Source organism: Bombina bombina, chromosome 2 (genome assembly GCF_027579735.1).
Source record: "Bombina bombina isolate aBomBom1 chromosome 2, aBomBom1.pri, whole genome shotgun sequence".
In the NCBI taxonomy this organism is placed as follows: Eukaryota; Metazoa; Chordata; class Amphibia; order Anura; family Bombinatoridae; genus Bombina; species Bombina bombina.
In genome coordinates, this window is record NC_069500.1 from 879,003,928 (window position 1) to 879,020,274 (window position 16,347).

Genomic DNA, 16,347 nt, shown 5'->3' on the forward strand with positions numbered 1-16,347 from the left:
ATAAAACAAAAATAAAAAGTTTACTGTCCCTTTAAGTTAAAATTATTTTGAAAATAATATGAAGTTTGTGCACAGCTCATCCCTAAACAGTTTACTGGTGGATAAGATCAACTCTCACGCTTATTTTGGTGGCCAGTGACACACACAAAATATATGTATTTTTTTTTATAACACAGAATATACAATAAAAATATTAGGCGATACGTCCCATACAAGAAAACGTAACTAGTGGCTGTGTGCTTCCTTTATCACTGTGATAAATACTGCACAATCTGTAGTGCCCCTTAACCTTACTTGAGGCAAAATATTTATTTGTTAAAATAGATCTCTTTCATATTTGAAAGGGAGAAAAAATAATACAATGATCCAATTTTATAATTCTTTTTTTTTATGTACATTTTAAGGTGGCCATCCCGGGACAGATCCGAATTTGGGACCTCTGTTCCGACATTTTCTGGTTTCCCAGATTGTTCTGAATTTGCAGTCTGCCCTTCACATTGTCCCACATCCCTACTGAAGCTCACAGCTGGGTTAATAACCTAGCGGCAAGCTTCAGTAATGTGCGACAATACTGGACACCTGGCAACCCAATGTGTGTGTTTGTGCATGTGTGTATTTGTGTAAGTTTGCATTTGTGTGCATGTGTATGTTTGTGCATGCATGTGTGTATTTGTGTACATTTGTATTTGTTTGTCCATGTGTGTATTTGTGTACATTTGTATGTGTTTGTCCATGTGTGTATTTTTGTGCATGTGTATTTGTGTAAATTTGTATGTGTGCATGTGTTTGTGTACATTTGTATGTGTTTGTCCATTTGTGTATGTGTGTATTTGTGTAAGTTTGTATTTGTGTGCATGTGTACATTTGTATGCGTTTGTCCATGTGTGTATTTGTGTGCATATGTGTGTGTTTGTGCATGTGTGTGTACATTTGTATGTGTTTGTCCGTGTGTATTTGTGTGCTTGTGTTTGTACGTGTGTAAGGTAATTAGAATATGCCTTTTATATTCCGCAATGTAACGCGGTGACCCCTGATCTGTAGTGTAAGGTCAAGAGTGGTGTCACTGGTGTGCATTTGTTTTTACAGTACATGTAAACTCTGTATTTAGTAGTTGGTTAAAAAAAAATTTTTTTAAAACTATTGCTAAGATGTAGGTGTAAGGATGTGCCACTCTTCTTAAAGAGTCACTGAGCCCAATTTTTTTCTTTTGTGATTCAGATAGAGCATGAAATTTTAAGCATCTTTCTAATTTACTCCTATTATCAAATTTTCTTCATTCTCTTGGTATCTTTATTTGAAATGCAAGAATGTAAGTTTAGATGCCGGCCCATTTTTTGTGAAGAACCTGGGTTGTCCTTGCTGATTGGTGGATAAATTCATCCACCAAAAAAAAAGTGCTGTCCAGAGTTCTGAACCTAAAAAAAAGAAGCTTAGCTGTCTTCTTTTTCAAATAAAGATAGCAAGAGAACGAAGAAAAATTGATAATAGGAGTAAATTCGTAAGTTGATTAAAATTGCATTTTCTATCTGAATCACAAAAGAAAAAAATTTGGGTTTAGTGTCCTTTTAATTTTAAAGTAAGGATAACGACAGTGACTTAAAAATAGTTTTTACTATTGGCTGTATTGTAGATAAATATTTTTATATGCCCAGTGTTTTCAGAGTTTTTTTATGTGGAGTCCTGAATTTGAGTCTGGAAGATCTGGTCACCTTAACATTTTAAATTATTGAATGAAAAATTTGTCACAACTACATTTTGAGAAACATTAAAGTTTACTAAATATACAATAAGAATTCATTGTCAAGAAGATTTTAGTTGCAGTGATGTTTGCAATAATCACTGTTTGCTCATGAAATACAGCATCTGCGTGCTGCAAAAGCACAGACTTCCATCAGCATCAGCATTGAGGCTTGGTTCACATTCACAAATGAGCTAAGAAGAAATTTGTAAAGTGTGGCTGGGAGATTTTAGCGTCTCAAGTCATTCCATTGCTATGTTTAGCCTTGCAGTTCCTACTCCAGTCCGTATTTTACTTTCAGACCTTGTTGTCAATAGACACTTTTTTTTTTTTTTCAGGCTGCAGCTTCCTAAACTGTGACCTGGATCATGTACTTCCTGACTTGGAGCTCTGCTTGAAATGAAAGGAAAGCCCCCTCCCTGACAACTGGAATCCACTCTGCCCACAGTTTACTGGAAGCAGGATGTGAGCTTGCAGCCAGGGAGAGAAAAGTAAATAACACACAGAAGTGAACGTGAGAGTGTATCACCGGGTTTGGTAAGTGCTAAACGAATAGGTTGCTCTATGTTTTTATTCTGTCTGCAGCAATAGATATGGTCCGTGTGTGTTTGCTGGATTGCATATGTGTGTGTTATATGTTTAAATGTGTTAAATAGGTTTAAATGATAAACCCTCTTATGATTCATTCAACCTGATTTGTTGCATGGCACAGGTCCTTAGCATTCAGTACCATTGAGAGTCTTAACTTGTTTTTCATAATTTGAAAACATCAGGCGTGCCAAAGTTAGACATCATTGCTATAGAGTTAACATACTTTTTTTTTTTTTTTTACTGCAATTATTTTTCAATAGCCAAACTTTACTCACCAGTTCCCTTATATGTAGAAACCAATCTGGGCTTTCAACAACACTAACCACTGTCATAAAGTCAGTATAAAGTGAATTGTTTGTAGTTGTTAGGAGTTAAAACTAATTAGGGACAATTATGTAGCAGGGCTAGCCTCAATAAGTCAGCAGTGTGCATTTCAAGGTCTGAGAGTTAGAAATTGCTATATTTTCTGAGCTAAATTACATGAAAAGGGGGCAAAACAAATAATGCAAATAAATTGCAGTTTTATTATGCATAACTAAACATTTTATACAAATATCTCAAGGTGTTTACTATCCTTTTAACAAAAAATGCCATTACTTAAAGTGAAAGTCAATCCTAGCGTTGTACAAACGCTAGGATTGACTAGTGAAACAAATAAAGGGGACTTTCATTCATGAAGTATAAGACACTTCATGTAGAAAGCTCCTTTATTTGTTTCAACCGATCGCCGTTCTTAGCTGCTACAGCAGCCCACGGCTAAAAATTTACTTTTTCACCTCTTAGCCAATAGTCGTGCGGTAAATCCGGCTTGGCGCCCATGGGAGCCGGATTTACCGCACGGCTATTGACTAAGAGGTGAAAACGTCACCTCTTAGCAAAACTTTTTTAGCAGTGGGCTGCTGTAGCAGCTAAAAACGGCGATCGGTTGAAACAAATAAAGGAGCTTTCTACATGAAGTGTCTTATACTTCATGAATGAAAGTGCCCTTTATTTGTTTCAATAGTCAATCCTAGGGTTTGTAAAACGCTAGGATTGGCTTTCACTTTAAAAAATGCATTTGTGATTTAAGAAAACTTTCTTTTAATGGATAGAAAAAGCATGGCTAACTGTTCTTTCTACTTTTTTTTTCCAGAATCAAGATTGTTGCTTCTAACATGCAAATTCTTATATAATAATCTGTCAGAAATATATCAGTGAAGAACTTTATTTAATCATCTACAATGATCGTGCAGAATGATTAGAATCTGGGGGACAACATTTTGGGTGTCTTGCCTTGTAATAGCATTTTTCTTTCTGTTAGTTACTCTTCAGGTAAGTTTTTTTTTTTTAATTTTATTTATTTATTTAAATAATGAAACTTTATAATGGTCACTGACTTACTAGAACATTGTTGATATTATAGTCGACTTATCTTTTACATTATACAGTGCTTATACATTATTCAGCTTACTTGTTGAAATATAAAACTTTTAATTAATGTTTTGTTTCCTTAAAAAAAACTTGTTCCACCAAAGGAGGTCTGGTTGTTAGTACCATATCTTCAGTTAATTCCAAAATATTTTTCTTTTTATTTTATTTCTTGAGCACACACCTAGAAATAGAAAGAAATAGAAATAGAGTGGCATATATATTAATGTGTGTGTGTGTATATATATATATATATATATCTGTGTGTGTGTGTGTATGTTGCCAACCGGGTGGCATTATGAAGTAGCCGGGTGGGGGCAGTGTAATATTTTCCAATATTTTCTGCTATCCAAAGCACAAATTAATTGCATAATTTAATATAAATATATTGTATGATAATTTTGTAAAATAAAAATGTATTTTTTTTTTTTTTTTTAATATTAGTTAATTTTAGCTTCCCCCAAGGCAGAACATACAGTGATCTGAGATGTCATCGCAGAAAATGCAGCATGTCTGCAGAAAGAATTGGACACATGCAGGAACTTTCAGCGATTTAACTTTGCATCACTGCTCCACATTAGGCTGTTCTTTTCAAACAGAGCTGTGCTCTGGCTGCATTGTGTATGTTTTTCTTAACACAGTGCATTCATAGCAAAGTGCTGTTTGAAGGGAACAGTCAAATATGCAGTAGAGCTGCAAAGCAGCAGTGTATTAATTGTTGACTGGCTCTCAGGGATTTTTCCAAACCCGCCCCCCTAGCCTTTCCCAGTCTGCAAAGCTGTTTTTTTCTGAATGTAAGATGTTAGTATGAGCAATGCACCTTTTTTAATACTACACTTCTATGTTAGACAAAGAGAAAAGGAAACACATTTATTCAAGAGACATTTTTACAATTTTTTTTTTTGTCTGCAGCTAATTTGCAATGCAATTTTCAACTACTGCACTGTATTATAAAACTTTAAAAATGGCTTTATTCTCCAGTTAACCAACACATTGCAATTGTACTGGTGCTTTAGTGTAACTGCCTAATTTAAAATTGAATTTTATTTAAAAATGACCTGCAGAAACATTTTCACTAAAGTGAAAAAAGTTCTGCCTCTGGCTAAAATTTTACCCAGGTGGTCAGATAAATCTGCTGGGTGGTGCACCCGCTAAAAAGGTCCTGGGGAGAAAACTGAATGTGTGTATGTTTATATGTATGTGTGTGTATATGTATGTGTGTATGTACACTGTGTGTGTGTGTATATATATATATATATATATATATATATATATATATATATATATATATATATATATATATATATATATATATATATATATACACACACAAATTATGTTAATGTTGTGTTTAAGTTGGATAACATTGTGCTCACTCGCATGGAGTTATTTAAGAATCAGCACTAATTCGCTAAAATGTCTGTCAAAAGAACTGAGATAAGGGGCAGTCTGCAGAGGCTTAGAAACAAGGTAACCACAGAGATAAAAAGTGTATTAATTTAACGGTGTTGGTTATGCAAAACTAGGGAATGGGTAATAAAGGGATTATCTATCTTTTTAAGCAATAAAAATTCTGGAGTAGACTGTCCCTTAAAATTGTATTCTCTATCTAAATCATGAAAGAAAAAAAATGGGTTCTTTGTCCCTTAAATGTCCCTGTATAATGTTCTCAATGACTTGATATACAAGGTAAATAGTATTGTATGGGGAATTATCTATTGTAGTAGCTTAAATAGATAGCTTCTCTCATTGAAACTACTACTGATAATTAATTAAAATTTCTGTAGCTAAATATTGTCCTTTCTGGAGAGAGGGGTGAGATAAGCAGGTCTGCATTTCCTTGTAAATGGGCATTTTCTTTTTGCTAAAAATGGACGGAGGCTTGGTTTCAATGACAAAAATAAACATAAAGGATTAAGCCATTGGAAGGACTGTTAGATAAATGTCAATGTATAGTGATGTAGATGACAACTAAATCAGGGATGGCCAACTTCCTAACATTGGGGGATTCCAGGTCAATATTTTAGAAGCCTCAAAGGGACAGTATACACCAATTTTTATTTAAATGCATGTAATAGACATTACTATAAATAATAATATGCACAGATATTGATATAAAATTCAGTATAAAACATTTTAAAATCTCACCTAGATGCTCCAAATTTAGCATGGCAGGGAAACCCACTGAAAGGAGCTGAAAGTAAATTATTCCCTCCCCTGCATATGAAAATACCCATTATACAAACAGAAGCAATCTGAAGTCTGTATACATCGGTATACATCTAAAGCTTTGGGGCTTGGTTAGGAGTCTGAAAATCAGCACAATGTTGTTTATCAATAAGCAAAACTATACATTTTTACAAAATCACACACAGATGTGCTATATAAATGGATCATCTACAAAACATTTATGCAAAGAAAAATCTAGTGTACAATGTTCCTTTAAGGGTCACGTATAAATATGATTATTAAACACTTTTTTTTACCTTTTTCCTGGGGCCACAAAATATATGGCACACATTTTTAGCTATGCTTTTTTCCTGGGGCCGCAAAGATTAGTTTAGAGTGTCGCATGAGGCCCTTGAGATGCCAGTTGTCCATTCCTGACCTAAAGCTAGGATAATAGAAGTTCTAATCATTGTATTTTATTTTTTTTATCTATAAAGGTTATTGTAGAGCTTGGAAGGTTTGAAAAGAAGAAAATAAAACAAACCTCACTGCAAGATTTTAAACGTCAAAAACAAACCTTTCCATTGCTCAAACATTTGGAGGAGCAGCATATTCAGAGAAGGTTAAAACATGGAATGGACAAATATCCCATCATGCTCTGGTGGTCACCATTGACTGGGGAGAATGGAAGAGTGGGACGATGTGGAAGGGACAGTTGCTTTTTTACTATCAACAGAACATATCTTCATAATCCAATGACAAAAGCTATTCTGTTCTACGGTAAGACATTGCTTCATTTCTTTAAATGGGACATAAAAGTCAAAATGAAACGTTCATCGTTCAGATAGAACATGTCATTTTAATACACTTTTTTTTTTTTTTAAATGTACTTTTTATTAATCTACCTTGTTTTCTTAGTATCCTTTGTTAACAATCATAGCTAGGTGGGCTCAGGAGTAGCAGTGCACTACTGGGAGCTAGCTGGTGATTGGTGACTGTGTACTTATATCTCTTGTCACTGGGTCACCAAATATGTTCAGCTAGGTACCTAGTGCATTGTGCTCTAGAGCTGATTTTAGCTATGTATTTATATATATATATATATATATATATATATATATACAGCATGTATATGTATGTATGTGTGTATATGTGTATATATATATATATATATATATATATATATACATATATATATGTATGTATGTTCATGGTGTGTTTTTTTTTATTTTTATTTTAAATGCAACACAAATATATTATTTTGTTGCCTTCCTGTTTCCGTTTGCTGCCTGTTCCCCTGTTAGACTGTTGTGTTTTTCTTTTTCAGTGCAGTAGCTAGCATGGGTAATGGGAAGCTAATAGAAAAAAAAAGGATACGCACTCCTAAGTCTCAGGGAAACAGTAGGTCCAACTGAGTGCGTTATGTCTATGTAAACAGTTAGGGCTAGATTACAAGTGGAGTGCTAAATATCGCTTGCATGCTAACAATATTTGCGCTCCAGTTTGTAACATCAGCGCACAATAATGTGCGCTGGTATTACAAATAAAACACTTGCGTTCGCTCACGAGAACTCGTTTCTATGGGAGCCTCGTTCTGATGACGTCATAGGCGGCATCAGAATCTTGAGCAGCAAAAGGGGTAAGTAGCGCAGCATTTTTAAATATATATGTTTATGAATATATATATTAGTTAACCCCTTAATGACAACTGACGTACCAGGTACGTCATGCATTAACAAGCAGTTAATGACAATGGACGTACCTGGTAAGTCAGTTGTCTAACAGAGTGCTGGAAGCGATCACAAATGCTTCCAGCAGCTCTGAGGGTATTGCAGTGATGCCTCGATATGGAGGCATCCTGCAATACCACTTTACAAGCCCCCGATGCAGAGAGAGCCACTCTGTGGCCCTCTCTGCACCGGTAGCGATAGTGCCGGGTGTGAGGGTGCGCGTGCTCGTGCACGATGCGCGCGTGTGCACGTGAGCATGCATGTGCGCGTGCACGTGCACCCATTAGCCACACTGACACCAATGAATGATGCAGAAAGGGGAAAAAAAGGGATTTTTTTTTTTTAAAAATATAAAAGGATCTGGGCGGGGGTGGGGGTATTGTGGGGGGCTGCTACACTACAGAAATAGTTTTTTAAGTAAAAATAAAATAAAAATACTTTTTGGGGGGTTTTTGGGGCCAAACTGGGTACTGGCAGACAGCTGCCAGTACCCAAGATGGTGGTAATTAGGTAGGGGAGAGGGTTAGAGAGCTGGAGGGGGGATCAGGGAGGTTGGGGCTAAGGCAGGGGTCCATCACAGCTAAAATACTTTATTATTTTTATTTAAAAAAAAAAAAAACCTCTTTTATTTAGTACTGGCAGACTTTCTGCCAGTACTTAAGATGGCGGGAACAATTGTGGGGTGGGGGAGGGAATATTTTATTATTTTTTTTTTAGTAAATTATAAGATATGATGAAAATAATGGTATCTTTAGAAAGTCCATTTAATGGCGAGAAAAACGGTATATAATATGTGTGGGTACAGTAAATGAGTAAGAGGGATATTACAGCTAAACACAAACACTGCAGAAATGTAAAAATAGCCATTGTCATTAAGGGTAAGAAAATTGAAAAATGGTCCAGTCATTAAGGGGTTAATATCTGTATATACACATATTAGCAAATAAATAAATATGTATATAATCATATACATATATATATTTACATTGCAGTCTATGGGAACACACAGTTCCCATAGACATCAATGTAAAGACACTTTTCAGTGCTGTTTTTTTTCTAACACCCCACTCCTACCATCTTTAAAGCCCTAAAACTGCCAGAAGTTTCAGAGATTAAAGGGACAGGAAACCCAATTTTTTTTTTTCTTTCATAATGCAGATAGAACACTGGTTTTCAGGCCTCCCCAACAGGCCAGGTTTTTGGGATTACCTTGGGCGAGGGCAGGTAAAATAACCATGTATACTAATCGGCTGATTATTTCACCTGTGCTCCATCCAGTTCAGATATCATAAAAATGTGGCCTGTTAGGGAGGCCTAAAGACAGGTTTGAAAGAGAGAGCATACAATTTTAAACAACTTCCCAATTGATGTCTATTATCTTATTTGCTTCATTATTTAGGTATCCTTTGTTGAAAAGCATAGCTAGGTAGGGTGCAGCCACCAATTGGCAAATAGCACCCACATGCTGAGCCTACCTAGATATGCTTTTCAACAAAGGATACCCAAATAATGATGCAAATTAGATAATAGAAGTCAATTGGATAGTTGGTTAAAATTGTATGCTCTATCTGAATCCTGAAAGAAAAAATGTGGGTTTGCTGTTCATTTAACAAAAAGAAATCAATTGTTTTTAGTCTATCTACATTATTAAAGGGACAGTCTAGGCCAAAATAAACTTTCATGATTCAGATAGGGCATGTAAATTTAAACAATTTTCCAATTTACTTTTATCACCAATTTTGCTTTGTTCTCTTGGTATTCTTAGTTGAAAGCTTAACCTAGGAGGTTCATATGCTAATTTCTTAGACCTTGAAGGCCACCTCTTTTCAGAATGCATTTTAACAGTTTTTCACCACTAGAGGGTGTTGGTTCATGTATTTCATATAGATAGCACTGTGCTCGTGCACGTGAAGTTATCTGGGAGCAGGCACTGATTGGCTAAACTGCAAGTCTGTCAAAAGAACTGAAATAAAGGGGCAGTTTGCAGAGGCTTAGATTACAAGATAATCACAGAGGTTAAAAGTATATTAATATAACGGTTGGTTATGCAAAACTGGGGAATGGGTAATAAAGGGATTATCTATCTTAAAACAATAAAAATTCTGGTGTAGACTGTCCCTTTAACACTGCGGAATATGTTGGCTCTCAGTCTCTATTGCTGCTACTACTACTACTAATAATAATAATAACCATTCTATAAATAAACTTATCCATACATTAGAACAGACTCAGCAACATATACACTGCATATTTGTTCTTTTTTCTGAAGTATTGAAGGGTGATGGACAATGAGGATTAGGAAACAATGATGCAAGTAGTCTATTCACATCTATTACTGCCACAGCAGTTTAGGACAAAACAGAATAATCCTTCCTAGCTGCTGGGCTCGCACTTTAGACAAAAAAATCAGGGCGCCTGCAAATTTGATGAAATAACAGAAAATTTGAAGTTGAATGCAAATACTAATTAATGTAATGTAATTTTTTTAATAGACTTCATAGGTTATATTTTATAACTAATGCAAATAAAATACCTCAACTACTGTTGAAGCGCTTTGGTTTAAAATGAAAAATGTATAAATCATTATATAGTAGATGAGGTTGAAACATAACACAGAAGTCAATCAAGTTCAACCTATACAAATCTTAAAGGGACACTAAAGTCAAAACACTTTCATGATTCAGATAGAGCATGCAGTTTTAAAGACACTTTCCAATTTACTCCCATAAAGTTTTGCTCAGTATTTTTATATACACACTTTCTGAGGCACCAGTTACTACTGAGCACAAGCTCACAGGATTTACGTATACTAGTCTGTGATTGGCTAATGTCTTTCACATGATACAGCTGAAAAATGGGAGAAAACAATACATTTGCCATAGAAAAATCTACTGCTTATTTGAAATTCAGAGTAAGTGCTATTGCATTGTCATATAAATTACAACATTATCACAACTATTACAAAAGGAAGCCCTAACATATACTAACTGTAGAAAGGTAGAGCTATAAGCGATACAAAAGATCGGAGTCATAAAAATTACATACTAGTCACAATTAATAGATGCTAGGGAGAGACAAACCTTATGTTACTATTATTGTAAACATTGTGCTCATATAAGGCAATCCACCACATACTTGTTAATTATGCAATTCTATTGTATTTAGTGGTCCTTTTAATTTATCTATAATAAAATCTCCAGTTGATCTTAAATTAATCCCATTAAAAAGGTAACCCATTTAACAAAAGCAGTCATATCACTGAATTCTGTTTCTAGCAAGAAATGTATCTAAACCATTTTTAAGGTATTGGCATGTACTGCCTCCTTAGGTAATGATAATAAAATAACAGTTGTCACTAAACTAAACTATACACACACCAAACAAGTAAATCAATAAAAAACAACAATAGTGTGAAACAATATAAGTGAATATATTTTGTGATTTTTCAAAAAAGTATATGTGAATTATTTGCATTAGAGTGGTCTGCCCCTTTAAGGCCAATGGGGTAATTCCTCCTTCGCTGTATCTCAAAAGGAACATACACACAATAGTGAGTACTGTCAGGAAAACTAACTGTGATAATTCATGGAATCTTACTCGCACTTAACAGAGCTTATAACTCAGCTCTAAGTTTTCAGACAGGTATTAAAGTCCCTCGGCTGCTCCAGTAATTACAGAAACACTGCTTCAAGGTTTATTAAAATATATAGGACATAAAGACAATATGCACTGTTAATAAGATCGTCCCACTGCTAAGCTGTATAAGTTAACAAACAGGGCTATGCTTCGCAGGCTATCAAGACAGTTACTAGGATATTTGTTTTTAAAGACTGAAAGACTGATTCACTGAAAATAATACAGCACAAGATTACAGCCTAGTAACCGTCTTGATGACCTGCAAAGTATAAACCTGTTTGTTAACTTATATGGCTTAGCAATACGACGATCTTGTTAACATTGTATATTGTCTTATGTCATATATATTTTAATAAACCTTTTAAATAAACATTGTTTACGTTGCTGAAGATTAAATCTCCTTTTCTCCTACCTTAAATTGTGACCTTTTGTCACAAAAAAATTTCTTGGAATAAACAGAGCTTCTGCCATCTCTGTATATGGGCCTAGAATACATTTATATAAAGTAATCCTGTCACCTCTCAAGCGCCTTTTTTCTAGAGAAAACAGACCCAGTTTGGCAAACATCTCCTCATAGCTTAAATTCTCCTTTTCTTTATTAGTTTTGTGGCATTTCTCTGAACTTTTTCTAAGTCTTTTCAATGTATTTTCTAGAGATTGGTCCCCAGAACTGATCTCCATAATTTTAAGGTAATGCAAATGAGAATGCCACAAATAGCAAAATAAGCTCCTAATATCAATGTAGCCCTGCTCTGCTGGTTTGGCTGAGAATGATTAGTGATAAAAAGGTCATCCCTACCCCTATCCATGCCTAGCTATGTCCAAAGACTGTACAACCCCATCCATGTCCCGCCTCTACCTGTCCTGACTCCACCTACAAAACGCCCAGCTTCCTGGCGGAGATCTTTAAGACAAATGTTTGCCCCCTGTGTGTAATTTCTGGAACCGCCTTTGTAAGTTACATTGCTTTTTACAAATTAGCTGCTAATGCATTTTCTGGTCTGTGAGCGACCTTGCAATACACACGAAAAGGTGCTGAACTTTTAAGGCTTTGTAGCTCTATTCGGAGCCATTATGTGTTCACTATGTATCTCACTGGACAGAAGAGACACATGCTAAATATTCTGCTGTAATATGGGCATAACGGTAAGAGCGTCTTGATATTCAAAACATGGACAGACTGCCGAGAAACTGCCTGCTTGGGTTTGCCAGGCTCGCAGTCCATCGGTCTGTCGATTTTTTTTTTTTTTTTTTTTTATATTTAAAAAAAAGGGTGCTGAACCGCAAAGTCTTGACGAGTGGCAATGGCTTCAGCAAAAGTCCGCCCAGCTGGGGGAGGGGGGTTGCATATTTGAACTGTTTCTACATAGCACAGACAAAATGAAAAACGGTTTCTGTGTAGGACCAATTCAAATAATACATACCTAACCTTACTGTAACTAAATCATCATGTCTTTGCTATACCTGACTAATAAAGACAAAACTATATTAATTATGTTTTAACTATAGGAGCTACGCCAATACATGTGTATATATAATGTATCATTTAGTGTACAATGCAATACTATGTGTTTTAAGTATTTGTATTGATTTTAAACAGCTGTTTTTTTTATTTTAAACATTAATATTTATTTTTCTATATATCATTATGTTATAAAAGACAGTAACCTAAACTTTATAGTGTTACAAAACTGCATAATGATTAAAGGGACACTGAACCCAAATTTTTTCTTTTGTGATTCAGATAGAGTATGACATTTTAAGCAACTTTCCAATTTACTCCTCTTAATCCTCTTAATCCTCTTTTCTTAATTTTCTTGGTATCTTTATTTGAAATGCAAGAATTTAAGTTTAGATGCCGGCCCATTTTTAGTGAACAACCTGGGTTGTTTTTGCTGATTGGTGGATACATTAATCCACCAATAAAAAAGTGCTATCCAGAGCCCTGAACCAAACAAAAAGCTTAGATGCCTTTTTTTTTTTTAATTTTTTTTTTTAAAATAAAGATAGCAAGAGAACGAAGAAAAATTGATAATAGGGGTAAATTAGAAAGTTGCTTAAAATTGCATGCTCTATCTGAATCACGAAAGAAAAAAAAAATTTGGGTTCGGTGTCCCTTTAACTTTGCAATGTTAAACAAATGCCATTATGTAAAAACTTTAAAGTTGACTACTGACTTTCATAAAATAATTATATTTAGAAAAATAAATATTAACGTTTAAAATAAAAATACATGGAAAAAAACAGCTTTTTATACAATACTTTAGATTATATGCATATTTTTGTATAATGCATATTATTTTAACATTGTATATACATATGATTCTGTAAACTATTAACCCCTAATCTGCCATAACCTATTAACCTAATCATCCCCTAACCTATTAACACTTAAACCGCCACAACCCCCATTGCAAACTAACCCTACTTTACTGCTAACCCCCCAAGACCCCTAACCTAACACCACCTAAGTTACAAAAAAAATACTACCATTACAAAAAATAAAGCCCACCCCAAAATTAAAAAAAACCCAATACTAACACTAAAACCTACTCTAAATATTGCCCTTAAAATGGCATTTGACGGGCAGTGCCCTAGTTGAAGTGAATAGCTCTTTTGCACCCCAAAAATGTATTTTGTGATTTGGATGAAACATACAATTTTAAACAACTTTTTAATGTACTTCTATTATCAAATATGCTTCATTATCTTGTTATCCTTTTCTGAAGCAACAACATTGCAGCTATATGAACACATTTAGTAAGCCAATCACAAGAGACAAATGTGTGCAGGCACCAATCAGCAGCTAGCTTCCACTAGTGTAGGATATGCGCGTATTATTTTTCAACAAGCGATACCAAGAGTATGAAGCACATTTGAAAGTAAAAGTGAATTTAAAGGGACATTAAACTCAATTTTTTTTTCTTTCATAATTTAGAAAGAACATGCAATTTTAAACTTCTTTCTAATTGACTTCTATTATCTAATTTGCTTCATTTTCTTGATATCATTTGCGGAAAAGTATATCTAGATAGGCTCAGTAGCTGCTGATTGGTGGCTGCACATAGATGCCTTGTGTGATTGGCTCACCCATGTGCATTGCTATTTCTTCAACAAAGGATATCTAAAAAATAAAGCAAATTAGATAATAGAAGTAAATTGGAAAGTTGTTTAAAATTGTATTCTCTATCTGAATCATGAAAGAAAATATTTGGGTTTCATGGCCCTTTAAAACTATGTTAAAATTTCCTGCTCTATCCACTTGTATGATCAACAGACATAGAAAAGGGTTGGTACATTTCAAGATAATTATTAAAAAGGAGGGTAGGAGGATGGGGGGGGAAGGAAAGGAAGGGACCCAGATAAGGGGGGGGGGGGAGGGGGGGACAACACAGGTAGTCACCCCAAAGTGTCCGGGGTAGAATCGCTTAGGCCCTAACTGGAGGTATCCATTGAGTGTCATGTGCGTCTTTACAGTCAGCCCAAACCAGTTCAAATAGGTCAACTTTGTCTAGACTATAATATACGCCCTTCTCCATTGTGTACAGGTAGGCCATCGTGTTAAGGATATCGGACCACCTTTGGGCACTCCCACCACATGTGGAGCATGTCTCCAGGGAGACTACACACTCTCCAGCACAAGGGCGAGGTCAATGGAAACATTTTAGAAAGCCGCGTTGGGACGAGATACCATTGAGAGATGACTTTGTAGTAGGTCTCGTACATTGTTATGCAGTGTAATGATTTTTTAGTTAAGGTAATGGACCTCTGCCAGGAGTTTACAGGAATGTGGGTGTGAAGAGCAGCATTCTTCTTTAGTAGGTGAGATGCCGGGGTAGGAGGATTGGTGTCCCCAAGCAAACTATAATGTCTCTCGAGAGAGGCTTATGGAGTCTACGGCCCCCGTTCCACACTGACTCCCATGGAGTGAGCTGGCGAGGGGCAGAAGGGTGGAACCCCCAACTGGAGAGGAAGCTCTTAACTCTAGTGAGTTTGAAATGGAGGAAGAACGGGACATTTTCGCAGGGTCGGCCCTGAGACAGTGAAATAAAACCGTCTCCACTAGACCTTGACCAAAAGTCAGAAACTTGTTTGACACCGAATCGAGCCCATGTATTGGGGTGTGTTTCCGCGAGGCCTGTAAGGAGGCCCGAAACAGAGGTGATCGGGGAGGGATGAGGTGCGATCAGGCTGCGATGCCTGATCTTATCCCAGATTGCCAGACACTCAAGTACTACATGATTATGTATGCCTAAGGCCCTGCGGCTATGAACTGGGGTCCAGATTAAGTCCTTTAGGAAAATGTCAAAGGGTAAAGAGGCTTGTTCAACATCTCTCCACCTGTCTGTAGCTTGGCGCACCCCCCATTGAGAAATATGCGTAAGCATGGCTCCCTCATAGTACCTGACTATGGATGGGGAAGCCAGCCCTCCTAGCTCGATAGGAAGCTGTAATGTCCTATGGGCTATTCTTGGGGTCTTATTTTGCCAGATAAATTTCGTACACTCACTTTGAAATTGTAATAAGAGGTGAGTAGGTATCCTAATTGGGAGGCATCGAAACAAATAGGTGAGCCGAGGAAGAAACAACATTTTGAGGGAAGCTATGCGGCCCATCCAAGAAATGTTCTTGTGGTCCCATACATTTTTCAGAGCGCAAAGGTCTGCCAGGAGGGGGAGATAATTATCCTTAACCATTTGCTTCAGGTTGTTGGAGATCTTTACACTAAGGTGTGTTACCCAGTTGTTAGACCATTTGAAATCAAACGTCCTTTGTAACTCCATGGCATAATATTGGGGATAACCCCACCAGTAAATTTCTGTCTTGGGGGTGTTCAGCTTATAGAAATATAGAGTACCAAAGGTCTCCAAGATTTCTAGAAGTCTTGGGATTGTGCGAAGTGGGTCCGCGGAAAACACAGTAACATCGTCTGCAAACAGAGCGATATTATGTTTGGAGCCGGAAAGTGTAATGCCTTCTAATCCCGCGTCGGAGCGTATTGTTTCAGCAAGTGGCTCAATGGCCAGAGCGAACAGTAACGGGGAGAGTGGGCAGCCCTGCCTCGTTCCGTTAAAA

General features: G+C 36.1%; 1 protein-coding gene across 1 annotated transcript in view; it reads left to right on the top strand.

The window, feature by feature from the left end:
• The first annotated feature begins 2,099 nt into the window (after window positions 1–2,099).
• The window catches only part of FUT10 (fucosyltransferase 10), a 162,620-nt gene continuing 148,372 nt past the window's right edge, over window positions 2,100–16,347 (top strand). The window contains exons 1-3 of the mRNA XM_053703217.1: window positions 2,100–2,275; window positions 3,462–3,640; window positions 6,403–6,685. Coding sequence (XP_053559192.1) covers window positions 3,563–3,640; window positions 6,403–6,685 — 361 coding nt within the window. The 5' untranslated portion in view covers window positions 2,100–2,275; window positions 3,462–3,562. The remainder of the gene's footprint in view (window positions 2,276–3,461; window positions 3,641–6,402; window positions 6,686–16,347) is intronic.